Source organism: Battus philenor, unplaced genomic scaffold (assembly GCF_028537555.1).
Source record: "Battus philenor isolate CCGP_79_NKW_IND1 unplaced genomic scaffold, ilBatPhil1.0.hap1 SCAF_5, whole genome shotgun sequence".
Classification (NCBI taxonomy): Eukaryota; Metazoa; Arthropoda; class Insecta; order Lepidoptera; family Papilionidae; genus Battus; species Battus philenor.
Window position 1 is genome coordinate 375,503 of NW_027181715.1, and position 16,367 is coordinate 391,869.

Genomic DNA, 16,367 nt, shown 5'->3' on the forward strand with positions numbered 1-16,367 from the left:
GAGGCTATGACAATTGGATATAAAAAAGTATTTATATCGAAAGAAGTTATAGAGTTGGACTGGGCGAGTTATAAATAGATAAGTTAACAAAAAGAATCAAAAGCAGGTGTAGTCTATTGCCAAACTCTCACAAGCTGGTATAACTAAATCAAATGTCCATTAAAAATAGTACTGGCAATTTGATTTAGATATCCATCTCACTCATCAATTCGTATTTTCTTCTTAGTAAATAGCTTTACATAATAAGCAAACGCTGCAATACAGATCAAAATGAATCTTAATATCTTACTACCTTTGGTTGTAAAAATATTTTTATGTATACTCTCCTTGGTGTAGTTTATTACTAACACAAGAAAAAGCAACGGATTACGTCGTGACATGCGACGAAAGAGAAAAAAATAATAATCTGTTAATATTATTTAAAGCAAAATATAATTATTATCGTGTGATATAAAAGAACAGAATGTGAGTGATTAGAATAGATTTAAAAAATAACAAATGGTGTATGGTACATACTAATTGTATTATTTTGAATAACTAATCGTATTACTTTCTGTCTCTCTCAAAAGTGGCAAATAACACTAATGATGACGGTCAAATGTACAACTATCATGCTCATTATATGTATTAAGTTTTTTTTATTACGTAACATAGGTATATATAACTTTTAGGGATGAAAGATGTCATCAGTGGACACTCTTCTTTTAATTGAAGTCTGTACTGTTTGTCTGGGCTTTATCATAATATCGATCAACATTGATCCCTACTTTTAGCTCGCGGGTCTTCGACCCGCGAGCCCTGTGTCCGACGAAGCTGTGAAAGCCCGCAAGGCTAACAGCAAAAACATCAACAAGAAAACAGCATTGATCCCTTCTTATATTTCTACTTCAGAACAGTAAAAGCTCTTTATTCGCGGAGTATAAGTTCCATAAATATACCACAAATATAGAAACGGTTAATATGGAATGGTAATATATGGGATTATAGATAATACGTTACTAGGTGACAAAATCAAAAAACATAAATATAAAAAAAATAATTTTATTGAAGTATTTAAACAGTTTGATTAATCTTAAGATTTAAACAATGGTTTGATTAATTTTGTAATGTTCTCTTGCTTGGCAGTCTTTAAAAGCTCCTTCGATTCACCCTGATATGCAGCAGTCGCATTAGCAAATTGCGTCTTAAAAACAGGCTTCGTTTCATAGACGGATTAATATTCATTAAGAAATGGCAAAGCACATTTGCCATCCTTAAACCTTCACCAAGATTTTTCAGATTAAATTTCACGTTTAGAGTGCTTGCTGAAGCCTCTTCTTCAATGGGCTGTGAATATTACATTTTCTCCAAGTCGGTTTTAGTCAATTCTTCATCTTGTGTTTCGAGCAAATCCTAAATGTAATTTGATTCTATCTGCTAGAACCCATCTCGTCCTATTCCTTACGCGTGCGAAGGCTGTTTATGTCAAAGTCCTCGGCGATGTCGTTTAAAAATATTTTAGGCAAAGTTGTAATGAGATCTGTTTTATTTTTTTAATTCGTTCATTTGACGGCATCTAAAAAGGATATCGCGTTCAATACCTATTAGAATCCTTTTATTATTATGTATGTATTTATTAGATCCGGGAATAAAGAAATTTTTAGCCGGGAATATAGGAATTTGGTCGCATTTTATCAATCCGCGAATAGTGAAAAAGAGAATGTTTTAACTGTATAAAAACCTTTGTTCACATGAGAATTATCCTGTAATATTAATTTGGTCTATGTAACAGCATGTGCTGAATATCTTGACTGCAAAATTCTGCATTTCAGTAAACTCTTAAAGCTTTGAGTCTTGGCAATGTTGTAACTAGAAAAATATTATCATATTTAACCCTTAATTAGGCGCATTAAGAAAATCACTCAATTAGGCGCATGGGGTCTAAAATGACCCCAAAAAAACATTGGGAAAGGAGTATCAAAAAGGAATAAAATTTAATGGATTTCTATAGTAATTAATAAAGTTCTTTAATATACTTTACTTTAAGAAACAAATACTTACTATGACATTAAAAATATTTAAAAAAAACTAAAACAGTAAACCTCTCTTTAAACTAATTTTTTTGGCATAGCCGAGATCAACTTAAGAAATAAAGTTTATTCAGCCTCATCAGCGGAATCGTCTGTTCTGCATCCGACGCAGTAAATGCTTGAGTGTTGCTGACAAATAAATTTACAACACTTGAAACATTTTGTTAGCACTTATTTGTCGTCCTTTCTAGGACATGATGAACAGCGCCCGCGCTTAGCTGTCGTTTGATAAACCGCCTTGTTCACATTATAAACTTCATGGAGCCGTTTTTTTGTTGTCGCTGGTACAGCACGTAGTTGTATGCGACGTTTTTGGTGATCTTCCACAAGTGCCGCATCTATTTTCTTCAAGAAAATCCGTCTTGAATATGTCAAAGTCTTCTCAATATTCGCTTTGTGTATGACAAATGCCAGATATGTAATAGGTTGTCAAATATCTCCTTTCCGCTTCTTTATTCAATGCTTTATAAAAAGTGTTACAGTGATCGGATTTAGTTCAAATATGCGCCGTTTTGTTCGATAATCTGTTTCCATCTAGACGGCAACTTCATAATACCTCCCTCGTAGAAGCCCCCCTCCTTATTTGCGAAGAACTCGGACAGCCACTTTTCACAAACCTCTTTTGAGTTCAACTTTACACCACCAAGGGCGTTTGCCATGGACAGGAACAGGTGGTAATCACTTGGCGCTATGTCCGGGCTATATGGTGGATGTGATAAAACCTCCCATCCGAGCTTGCGTAGCTTCTGACGAGTCATCAACGAAGTGTGTTGTCCTGGTAAAACACTACACCCTTCCTGTTGGCCAATTCTGGACGCTTCTGGTCGATCGCCTGCTTCAAGCGGTCCAGTTGTTCGCAGTAGATGGTAGAATTAAGCGTCTGGCCATATGGGAGCAGCTCATAGTGGATGATTCCCTTCCAATCCCACCAAACACACAGCAAAACCTTCCTGGCCGTCAATCCCGGCTTGGCCACTGTTTGGGACGATTCACCGGCCTTCGACCACGACCGTTTTCGCTTGATATTGTCGTATGTGATCCATTTTTCGTCGCCAGTCACCATCCGCTTCAAGAATGGGTCGAGTTCGTTCCGTTTCAGCAGCATATCGCAGGCGTTGATTCGGTCCAGAAGGTTTTTTTGCGTCAAATCATGCGGCACCCAAACATCAAGCTTTTTTTTGTATCCAGCCTTCTGCAGATGGTTTAAAATGATTTGGTGATCCCATCTCCTGGGCGATGTCACGAGATGCCACATGCCGGTCTAACTCGATGTAGTCCATGATTTGATCGGTATTTGTCGTCACAGGTCTTCCGCCGGCTGGCTTATCCATGGTGTCGTTTTCGCCGGCTTTCAATCGTCGAAACCATTCCTCCGCGGTTCGAAGTGATAGAGTACCATCCCCCAAAACACCATTAATCTCACGGAACGTTTCTCTAGCGGATTTGCCTTTAACGAAGGAAAACTTTAAAATAGCGCGAATTTCGGCGTTAGTGAACTTCATGTTTACACGTCTATAACTGTTGAACGCAATATCCAAACTAATCATGCATAGCGTCGTTTTGTAGGTTATGTCAAGACCTTTCAAATTATGTATAGTATTGCCAGATACGAGCTCTGTAGCGCTTTGTACATAGCCGCGAAATTCAAAAGACAAAAAGGCGGAAGGGAGATAGAGACAACCTATTATATACTCCAGGTAAATGTAAAATAATATTTTGTGCTCGGGTCCTTACTGCGTTCGATGGTGGTACTTTACACCATTTCACTTTCGGGCCATTTCTCTGAGTATGTCGAGATAAAAAATAATTATCTGCCGTCTTTCGATGTCTTGGATATGTTCAGACTCCTCAATTTCGCTTTTTGAATTATGAGCACTATCAATGACAGCATCGTTTAAAGTTTCGTCTTCCGAATCCGAACCAGCGACATCTTGCTCTTCATCAAGCACTTCATCCAGCCATTGCAATACTTGTTGGTCGTTAGGCATTTCAATTAAAAAAAAAAGAAAAAGCATAGAAAAAACTCAAAAATACATAAAGAAATGATACCGTATCAAAATACACACATACAAAGATAAATAGTAAACAATATACTAATATAAACACAAAAAAACAACAAAAGTAAAAACTTGCCTTCGCCAAAAAATGTAACATAACTGGGCGCATGGGGTCAGCTCTCTAAAGGACAGCGATGCATGCACATGCGTTAATGTTCTGGATGTGACTAATTTGCGTACCCCGGGGGGATTGAGGAAGCTAGAAAGAGCGTTAGTACGCTCTGAAGACTGTAAGCCATAATTTTTTGAATTTCAAGTGGCCCTGACCCCATGCGCCTAATTAAGAGTTAAATATATATAAAAAGCAAAAAAATTGTACTCCTAAGATTTCACCTCGAGTTAGTAAATTTTTAGAGATCTAGATAATTTTTCCGAAAAATTCTACAGCTAGATTTAAAAACGTTACCACAGATCGATTCTGAGCTAAGACTTCATAGAAGATAGCACACCTTGGGTATGTTGTGGACGCTTCCAGGCTATTTCAATATTTATAAATCAACTAATTTTATATTATTTTTAAGAAAAATCGTTGTGTTTCTTTCCCATGTTCTTCTAGGTTCTTAGGCATTTATGATCCTAAACAGTTGTAGACGTCGATGTGTGATGTGATTCGTCATAGGACGAATAAATAACTTTTGAATTCAAATTTGTAATGATTAAATAAATAGTGTGTTATTATCTGTGATATGTTTGAGTATTGGTTTGACATTTTGAGTTTTTCTTAATTTAAATAAGTACGGGCTAAGAAACATCTTTTACAACGGGAACAGCCAACGTGTGAAACGATCTATCGGCCTTTTTGTTTTCAGCCAAGTATACCTGAGGAATCTTCAAAGTAAGAGTGAATAGGTTTCTTCTAGAAAAGCTGCTACCATCGTAGATTTCGTCATGCTACTACAGCATGTCAGTTTATGTTTTCTATTCGCATTAAATTTTGGCACAGGTAGATATTGACCAATAAGACTAGTAAATAAGAGTTACTATTTTCAAAACGCAATACACTGCAGGCTTGCACTGTTCTAAAAAATAAACTTATTTCAAAATGTGTGTGGGCATGTAATGAGCATTATATTTGGTAAGTATATATTGAGATCACGAAGCACTTGTAATTTCTTCGGGGCCCACTGGCGATGTTTTACCTGTATTGGGGTGGGGTAAAAGAAAAAACGAGACGGTTGTATTTTATTGTGGATATTTTATTAACATTATCATCATGCATCAAGTTTATGTGCTAGCTCATTTACACTTATAACTAACTATACATAGAAAAATAACTTAACTAGGGGGCAGAAAATACAGTATTTTGTTAAATTAACGAACTAACATTAAAAAATAACATATCGGACTTTATTTGCGTAAATCTAAAGCAATGCGTAACGCAAAAACTGTAACTTACACGAACTCTCAGAACGCAATTTATTTTTAATTTGTAAACGAGCGATTGACCGGTGGCCAAATCACGAATCATAAGTAAATTTTAAATTAAAAATAATGAAGCACGCCATTTTGTTCTTTCATTTCATAATAAGGATTAGAAATACAAGCGGTAATATTTATGCAATTTCCCTGCCGCCGCCTTCTCGTGCCGAATTCACTAACCTTTTCATGGCTTCCGCGGAGAGCGTTTCCTCTTTATCCTAACGAGCGGCGCCGAGCCGGCGGCCGTGTGCGCCGTGTGCAGCGTGTGCGACGTGCGCTCCGACAGCGTGGCGGACACGGCCGCGTGGACCTCTCGGCCACGTCATTAAAATGCAATTTACCGCACTAAGACTAGGATCGAATTAAAAAACAATTTCGTAACAATAATATTTTGACAAGGTGCCGATAAAATTTACAATGAAACATTTAAGTACATTAATAATTAGACTTTGATTGCTTTAAACAACATCAATTCGACTAAAATTATTTTTTTAAAAAAGTTTTTCCGAGCATCTTTTTACATGGTTGCTCACACATCCCACGCCCACTAGCCGGTAACTCACAATTGCGGCGCGCGTTCTGAGAGCGCCTCCTGCCTTCGAGTGGTCCGTTCATTATCTACTATTCATTTATTTAAAATTATATTATTTATATTACAATAAAATTTGTAACCTACCGAACGAAATTTCCTAAAAAGGAAAAATGAAAGTGTCCGATCGCGAGCGCCGCGCGGGGAACCATCGCAAACGATTAATTTAATAATAATTTAATATTTAGACGAACAACGAATAATCTATAAAGATCAATTTTAGAGAAATTTTTTTAACCAAAATTGATCGGTTCCGAAGCGGACACGCGGTCCGGCGGCGCGCGCGCAGCGGACACTTCCGCGACAGAAAAATAAATAAGTTAAAACTAACGTTATATTTACAAAAGCATTAGAAAAAAGGTGCCGAAAGAAAGAGTCGTTGAGATATCCGCCTACCTACGTAAATATGATTAAAATTCCACTTTATATATAACTTGTATAACGATAAATCACATGAAACGGGCACTGGATTCGTTCAAGCGGTTTGGACACTGAGATCGTTCTGCTACGTGGACTACGTGGACTACGCGGACTGAGTGGACTGCGTCGCACGAACGCGCCGGATGTGGACCTGCCCGTGTCTGCTCCACTTGTTTAGTAGTAGTTCTAGTGTAAATAGAAAAAGTTCACAGAGTACCGTCAGTACGTTCCCCGCGTCTACATCTACCCTCTCGGTCCCACGTCTTAGCACCCATTTAACTCCATCACAACACCCCTAAGGCTTCACACACCCTCTTCAGTTTCCGAACGAAATGAGCAGACCGCGTGTTCGCCGCCTGGAGTTTCTTACGCGCTAAACAATTGATATATTTCATTTTTTTTTCAAATATAAAAATATCGCACTGTATATGACAGGGGGGCAGGCCCCCGCGCGCGGCCGGCTCACCTCGCCTCACCCACCGCTGGACGTACGCGCTCTCGAGCATCTCTTTGTCTGCAGTCGACGATCTAGGCTACAGCTTATACGACCTTTCTTTATCATCTATCTAGTTAAAAGTATCATGATTCATTAACATTGGACCACAAATAGTAATTAATTATTAATAATATTTATTCAGGTAACAAAAAAGTTGTCGAGGTCCCGCGGTAATGCTGCGTCGCTATATTCTCACAGTGTCCTGATATGCAGAAAGTATGCGTTGTATATGAAAATTTGTTAAATAAACATTTTTGTATTTGTTTTTGATTCTAGTATTTGATATGTCGAAGGTATTACCGCGCGGGACCTCGTCCGATGGACTCCCTATCGTACAATTAAATAAACGAAATAAACTAGACGATGTCCCACGAGAACAGCGCGCTTACAGTAGACATCTATTAATAATTAACACAACGCACAAAATCCATACCTTAAGTAATAATTCATCAGCTCTATTTCTTAACTGAAAGTTGGCAGTGGGTGTTTCCCCTAAAATAATATCATTCGAAATTCGGTTTTGACGAGACGAAGTCTGGAAATCGGGAGAACAACAGACCTTGCCTGGCAACATTCGCTCCGTTCCTTGTACTTTTGACCGATCCCCGCGACCACATTGCCCGATACGGCGCGGAATGGACGCAGCGTTGCCCGCTATCCGGATACGTCCTCCAGTGTTGCTAGAGTTCAACCGTAACGTAGGAGCTTTTAGCTAGATATAAATATAAGAAGATATATGTATAAATAAATATATATACGTATATATGTTCGATATAGAGTGAGGTGTTTCGACTGTAACAAGGTGTACATGCGAACGGCTATAAACAGCACCGAGGGAGTTCTCTGTCCGCGTGACTGTAGTATAAGATATTTCTTTATCACAATATAAACAATTTTCGTAAATATTTCATCAATATCAACTCTTATTTAGACTATAATATTATACTTATTGCAAATCGTAAAAACTGCTTTTCTTTTCCAATAAATTGTATATTTATAATATGTATCATTATTTTTGCGTAGTTTTGAGGTAGGAAGTTCTGATTGGTGCGGCCGGGCGGGCCCGGCGGTAAACATGCAATATATTATACGTATAGAAACTCCGATACAAACATTTCAAAATTCGTTTCAACATCATACAAAAATTCACTCCGTACCCAAATAACGTCTAGCAAATTTAGTGTTCCATTCTGAAATTTCCCTAAAAATAGGTATATATATAAACATTTGAGCAATCGATTTCGTCTCTCCTATTCTTGTATAAATATTAAATTCCATAATAAAGATTACGTCAGTACGACTCGAGAACAATATTCATCTTAGAACAACATCAGAAGCGATCGGAAAACGTAACGCAAGACGACTCGAAAATAGACAAATTCACTACGAAGTAGTCGGCGCAGCGCCCGCGGGCCTACGCCAGCGAGCAGTCGATCTCCACGATGTCCTTGGGCACGTCCACGAACTGGTAGACGAGGCGCTGCCCGTCCACCTTGGCCAGGATGCCGCGCTGGTAGTAGTAGCGCAGCGCGCGCCCCATCGTCTCGTAGTTCATGTCGGGCTTGTTCTTGTGCAGTCCCCACAGGCGCGACACGGCCTTCGAGTCCACCAGCTTGAACACGCCCTTCTCGCGGTTCGTCCACTTGATGTAGCGCGGGCAGTACTCGCGGTCCTGCAGCAGCTTGAGCAGGAACTCCCACAGGTAGGTGGTGGAACCCTCGCGGCTCTTGCGCTTGACGCCGGGCGCGGGCGGCGCCTCGCTGCGAGGCCTCTTCTTGGGCTTGAGTTTGCTGTGGTGGTGGTGGCGCTGGTAGTCGCCGAAGTCGAACACGGAGTACGGCAGCTCCTCGTGCGGCAGTGGCGGCGGCGCGGGCGCTGCGAAGTGGTGCGCGCCGCCCCCGCCGCCCCCACCGCCCCCGCCGCCGTACCCGTACCCGTACGCCTCGCGCTCGCTCACCGCACCCACTGCAACACGAGAGGATATTTATTAATTTCAAAGGATTTGGGAGTCATTGGGATATGAGATTACTAAGGCGATCGCTCCATGGTGTAATTGCAGTCCCGCCATCGCGCGACATCAAGCGACATTGTTATTCATCTATGCAGAGACAATGGCCCAATTTGGTCCGGCGCTGTATTGTGCGCGCGGCGGGCGACACAATCGTGGGAGCGCACGCACGGGACTCGCAGATGGGCGGGACAATTCATATTTTGAAACTATGCCACCTTATTTTGTAAATAAATTTTACCGACAGTTTTGGTATCTAATGCCATACGACCGCCGTTCTAATTTCTACCCGCGCTAAACGGTAGTGAGAGGGTGGACTAAATTTTCTTTAAAAGACACCTTCAGGAACCTGGCTCGAGCCTACGATACTTATTGCACCGGATTGGGAGGCCTCCAAGGTATATTTACTTAACATCTAACGCTCCATGGAATTTTCCGCCAGAGGAAAAATGAAGGCTCCCAAAAGGGGAACTGAGGTGATACTTTCGACACACACGGGAAGGTGTTGCCGGGGCCAGACTGCGATTTTACGTTACTAAAATTACTATTATCGGATTACATAAAATATTGCATTATCAAATAGGTGACCGGTCTTGGCGATCTTTGGCGGAGGCCTGTGCTCTACAGAAGGCGTCTATTGGCTGATATGATGATGATCAAATATATTTTAAGACGTGAACAGACTAAATTAGTTATCTCTACGTCATATTTGCTTATTTGAATTTCGTTCAAGAATACTATACATCCGTAAAATCAATTGTCTCTCTACAATTGGTATTGTTAAAAAACAAAAATATTTGTGCATTCCGCGACGTCGCGCGTCAATTTAGGCAACTCCACCGTTAGTCTGTTTATCAGGTTGCGCAAAGCAAATACATTCAAAATATTTCATTTAGATCGTTTGATAAGGAAACGGCGATGCGACGGTAAAACTACTGAGTTCTGGATGATAGCGGAGCGGTGTCGAAACAATTAAACAAAGTCGGTGTAAAGTCTAATGAGTTAAAAATTCAGCTGAGCGTTGATAAGAAGTGGTCGGGACAGATAAAGGCGAGCTGGATTGCGTCAGGCGCCGGTCGAGAGCTCGCCTTGACCCCAATGCCTCCGCGAGCGGCCACTCGCTCCTACATCGCTCTAAATGGCCTCACTCAATCTATTTTTTTAATCACGTATACATAACGCGGTGTGTCCGGTATGTCCGGTACGAAGGTGCCTACATGCGCAGCCACGACACCTCCCTGGGTCATTGATTACTTGATAGAAGCTAGAAACGGGTTCTCCTAAAACGAAGTCCACTCACACTGACTTGGCCTAACGCTCCATTTATATATTTAATTCATTAATACATAAATAAAAATTTAATTAATTCTGATATGGACGATGGTCTGCTATAATCCTGTAGGAATAGCACAACGTGAAACGCAACACGTCAACACGTGTCTCTCTTGCAAAAACGCTGTAAATGGAAGAAGTCTTTGGATGACGTAATTTGATTCTCTATTATTTGACACAAATATTTTTAAAATAAAAAATAGTTATTTTGTCTTTCTAAACTATAATCATAAATCTGTCACAATGCTTAAACCAGAAGTTAAAGTTTTGTGTATATAAATATTTTTGCTTACAGAAATTTTCGAAAAAAATCGCCAAAAAACCTTTAATGTCCTGTGATTTAAAATCCTAGTATTATCGAATGCATTCCTTTCGCTGTATGTGACCTATACATAGTCTCATAACCATATAGACTAACGACTTTAGATTAAGTCATTTAAAACCGAACTGTCAAAACTTGTTTTTTTTTTTAACGTCAACAGTTGTCAAATGGCAACTAAAATAATTCCTAACACCACAGCCACGTAAATTAAAAAATTGCGTATAAATCTCGTACCAATCATTGCTCGTCATTCCTCGTGAACGAGGAAGTGAGGCGGCCGGTTCTCTAAATAAATTGGTGCTATTATTTCGCGAAAGATAAGATAGCGGACGTGAGTTAATCCGCAAATTACGTCAACGGCCGCCCGATAGACGCGAGAGAATTTTGTACTAGCGCCGTGCAGTCGAAACTTGAATATTCTTTTTATACTGGTCGTTTTCTAGTTGAGAATCTTCTTGGAGCTTCAATATATTTTTCTGGTTACATTTGAAATTAAAAAAAAATTAAATGGTAGCCATTTAAAAAAATTGCAATTGCTCTTCGAGGTAATTAATTCATTCAAATAACAAAAAGATCCCTTCCACGCAGTTCCACTGTAAATTTGTCTTTAAATTCTAAGATATACTGTTTTAATATTGTAAATGTTTTATATGTAACTTTCCGTGTATCGCTGTACCTATTTGGAATGTTGATGTTGTTTTAGCGCGATTAAGATCCGCCATTTTGATTAATTAAGGCGGGAAATATAACCGCGCAAAAAAAAGTTTTAGAAGACACGTTGTCTTTACGGTTCGCACAATCAGCATCGCGGCGGCATAAGCCGCTTACAGTTCGTATTAATAAACTGACGGTAAACAGTTCGACGCGGGCGGGGGCCGCCATTTTCTTTCTAATATTATCTAACTCGCGTATTTTCGCGTTATCGGCGGTCGTTGACCCCGCAGCACGTGTGTTCGCGCCGTCCGTGCGTCGTCTCATGTTGCTTCTACGCCGCGCGTCGAGTGAGCCGGACTCTCGTGCATATATTCGCGAAAATACCGATTTACGCATACGGTTTTAATTTTAACTTCGGTACAACTAACTCTGTACAAGCGGCTACTAAGCGATGTTACTCTAATGTAGGGACTGTGATAATTCCCGGCAGCGTGAGCTTTGCTTAAATCGTTACATTTCGACTATCCACAAACGGTGAAAATATCAAATACAAACCATCATTTCTTAGGCGTAAAAATTCGTAAACACACACACATGTTATCTACACATTCACGAGCAACTGAAATGGTTGTTTCGACTTTACACTATGCTTGTAACATTCGATAGAAACATGTTCCGTGATTTTGTGAGTTTTCTATCGCTTCCTCTTGGTATCAAACTTTCACATGCGATTTCGTTAGAGTAGCTAGAATCCCTAATTTGAATGAATCATAAAAGTTAACGGCAATGTATATCTTAATAGGCCGTCACCATGACGTGTCAGTTGAGGTGTCTGTCTAGAATATAATTGTATAATTTTCCATGGCGACACATACAACGTTGCGGTTTATTAGTTGATGCAACTCGATGTATTTTGTGTGAGCAATGTATTAAGTATATTATTAAATTTTATCAAAAAACGAATTCATTACTTAGCAGGATTTAGATTTTTTAATTACGATTATGAATAAACAAGATAAAGGAGGACGAATTTAATCAGTTTTGGAAGGCTCGCATAAATTTAAAGATGAAAGAAAGGGATAGGAAATGGCACATCTTTGTTAATTACTCGTAATATTGCACTATTAGTTTTACAATATTTTAGGCATTAATAAACATTTTAAAATAATTATGCATGAAGGCAGCCGAAATAAAAGTTAACGAATAATTATTTGAAATGTCAATGTTATGCTGTGACATAGCCAACGTCATTCCAAAATTAAAGTTGATTTAGATGACGTCACATGCAAGAGGTTAGAGCAAGGAGGTTGTTTGGAATTAACAAAAATATGACGTATTAATTGTATTAAATGTATATTTTAATTATTATTATAAAATAATTTTATAATGATGTCGCGGAGTTTGGTCGGAGTCACCAGGGTGTGAACACGACTACTTATCATTTCAGGACATCTGCTACAGTCGGCGGCTGCGGCTGGGGTCACAGAGAGTACTTAATGCGATGTTAACCCGAATATAGTATTTACTCAGAGCCGTCGACGAGACAAGGGTTTTCGGGTTGGCGACATTCGGAACACACGCAGCGGGCCCTGAATATTAAATGATACGAACGTAATGTATGTTTAAGTGTAGTGAAGTTATTTAAGTTTCGGTGATAAGTAAAAACATAACTTTGTCATTTTTGTAACAAATAACGAGCCTTGGAGAGTGTTATGATCGGGGTTTCTATACGAAATCGAATCAGAAATGAGGGCATCAGATTAAAACATTAAATGCAGGCCGCTTAAGGTGTATATGTCCTGAAATAATGATCGTGATACGTAAATAAACCTTTTACTTGGTTGAAATATCATCAGGTTACGCTAAAATAAATATGTCTAATGTTTGTTTTTAACGGAAATATTGAGGTTGCATAAGGCAACGCTCACAGGCTCCCTTTGGTGGCGGTACAGCCTCCTAGTAGGCGCTGGAGTTTTTGATGAGGGCGTTATGAAATATAGACAATTTTGACGAATTTAGTATTGTTAATAGATTACTTTTCCGTTGAAGCGTTGGAAATACTTTTTTCATAAAGGGGGCAGTAGTTAAACTCTAATCATAGAGATGGAGCAGTGGGCAGAAATGAGCTGCCGAACGCATCGGAGCAGGTTCCCGGGCGGCCGGGGCCTAACGGTAGCGCCTACTCGCAGTTGCATCGCTTATTTACAACACAGCGCCGTACACGAAGTCCGCGCCCGGGAGCGCTAACAAAACAGTAAAAAAACTTGCATTTTATGCGCCGCCGCGTCTATTTTTAACCCGCCTGGATGCATCCTACTGGTTTTGCTGCTGCAATATCAAGGTTACGCGCCTGCTTGTGGCTCTAGAATGTCATCTCCACTCGGCTACCCTGCGGCCACTTCCGGTAAGGCGAAAGCGACCATATACAGTTGTGTTAGAGTGTATGTTGCATCGTCTTGTTGTCGGGACGGTCTTATTCCCGGATGCAAGTGTGCGAACCGCGTTTAGAGGCGCGGGCGGCGGGCGGGCGCGAGGGCGGCGCGGGGGCGGCGCGACCGGTCTCTCCCGCGCATCCCGCGCTTGCAATAAATGGGTTACCCCACAAACCCCTTGCGATACAAACTGGTGTGCTGTTTTACTGCCTCTAATAGCGGCTACTTGGTGCGTCGCGGCGTAGGGTTACGTCCCGTTTGATATTTCCTGGGACCGTATACAGCTACCATTGCAAATATATCGCATATAGTTTTATTAAACGTTCCCGTGTACATGCATTGCCAGAATCGGTATTACGATACTTATTATATTTAAGGACGTAGAAGAAACTCATGGAGATAAAGTTAAATCCAACGTGGTTGTTTTTTTTTAAATTTCTCGCAGGACATTGTCGTTTGTTCGTAATTACTTCCTCGTTAGTCGATTGTTACGACAGCAGTAACGCGATAAGTCATACGGCGCCTACACAACATGACAACATTCAACTAACCATCAAAAAAATATAAAAACAATATTTGAATGAACTAAAATGGTATTGTTTAGATACCGCATATCATAAACACGTTAAATCATGACGTGGTGGTTCGCGAAATATCCTTATCATGACAAATAGTATTAGAGCGATAAGCTATCGCGCAGGACGTTTCCTCCAAGCAACCGCTGTGCATGCTGCGCGGACGACGCGGCTGATACGATTCTCGTGACATTTTTTTTTTGAAACGGAAGAGATAGCGCAATTCACATTGCATGTTTAACATGACACGATGTAAATATTATTAACTTCTCTTCCTGTAAACATTTTCTTCAATCACATTTACAAAATTATATACAAACATTCAAACTTCATTATTCTACACTGCTTGACAGAGGACTGCCCCACAGATATCCAATAGGACCGGTTGAAAGCGGTTTGCATTGAGTTTCTTCGGTCCTCAATCCGCCGCTGCGCTTACCGGTCTGTGATCTCCACTTCTTTGATATCCTTAAATTTAGAATAAAGATACAAAGGTTCCGAACGTGACTTGATTTGAGAAGACCGCACAAAGAACTAGATTGGAAGCCATCAGCTGGACATCCTCACCCACAGATTTCCGATAATACCATTGGAAGTGGCAAGCGTGGGTGGACATCCTATGTAATGCCACCAATACTATAGATCAATTCATAGTGTAGCTATATATTTATACTTATGTAGTTAGATCTCGGGTGCAAGAGCCCGTTAGTTGGTACTCCATTATTAATTTAACCGTCAAGTAATTGACCCACGCGCAAGCTATTGCAGACGATGCATTTGTTATCGCGAGGTAATTCAACAATCGTGAGGTGCGAGCGAATGCAAAGCGTTCCTAGTTTAATTGTAATTTGAAAACAATGCAATTTTTATTCCGAGCCACATCCTCTCGTGCGGCGACATCTCGTCCTGCACGACCGGAAGACGCCTCGTGGCACCAACGCCAGGGCTATGGATGGTCACCATCCTTGTCTACTGTTCTTTTCATGAGCATCTCGGCTTTAATTTTGAAAATTCTCCCAAAAAATCACATCGATAACATAACACGGTTAATAAGAAAATATTAAAAAAAAATGCGAATTTGAACTCTACTACAGTGCGTTCATTTTTAAGAGATAATTCAGTTCCAACTTATTCATTAAGGATATTCGTAATTACAAAAAAACCGGCTGAATTGTTACGCGCTTTTCACAGATTAACATACGTGTGGAATCGCGTCATTCTGGCATTTTCCTCAATATGCTCAAAAGTGATTGCTACATTTGGTTTTAAGTTTATATATTACATGCATTAATTTTTGTAAATATGATTTTTTAAATAAATAGAAATATTCATGAAAAATTGGTTACATTTTCTAACGTAATTTCGTTAAAGGATGGTAACCCTATCAGCGTGTATGTGTGCGCGGGCCGGCGTCGGATGCGGCGCAGGCAATGACCAGGAAATGACGCCGCCGGTTGACCTTCACACAGGCACACACACACACACATGCTGCGCCTGCGCATCCCTTTACTCCCTGCTTCCGACACCGCCGCTGCACGCTTCTGCATCGACGCGTCAATTCGCGAACCGATACAACATATCTTATACTTTAGCAGCGATGGTTTTTGTACATCCAATCGTAATTCTTTATCTTGATATTCTTTGATAATAGATATATTATACGTTTTGTTCACCAAACAAGTATACAATTAACACAAATTTCATTGCGAATTAATGCAGTTAACTTTTATCAATAATTTTCGTGTTTGTGTAATGATAATGCTATAATATTGTTAATAATTCAGTATAGGTCGCCAGAGAATATGAATGGTTATGTATTTGGTCCGATAACGACTTTATCATTTGTACAAAGTAGCAAGTGAAACTGTTTATTTTTTACCTTATAACATTTGAAAGGGTTTTTTTACGCTAAAAAAGTAATTTGAAAATAGAACAGTGTCTCTGAAGGGAACCACAGATAATATCTACTAACCCGCATGATTTTTTTATATACA

General features: G+C 39.8%; 1 protein-coding gene across 3 annotated transcripts in view; it reads right to left on the reverse strand.

Annotated features, from left to right (window-relative positions):
• Positions 1–5,319: 5,319 nt before the first annotated feature.
• The window catches only part of LOC137929971 (ecdysone-induced protein 74EF-like), a 188,403-nt gene continuing 177,355 nt past the window's right edge, over positions 5,320–16,367 (reverse strand). For all 3 annotated transcript variants that reach the window (XM_068773133.1, XM_068773132.1, XM_068773134.1), the window contains one exon: positions 5,320–9,015. In XM_068773133.1, the coding sequence (XP_068629234.1) occupies positions 8,465–9,015 (551 nt within the window). In that variant the 3' untranslated portion in view covers positions 5,320–8,464. The remainder of the gene's footprint in view (positions 9,016–16,367) is intronic.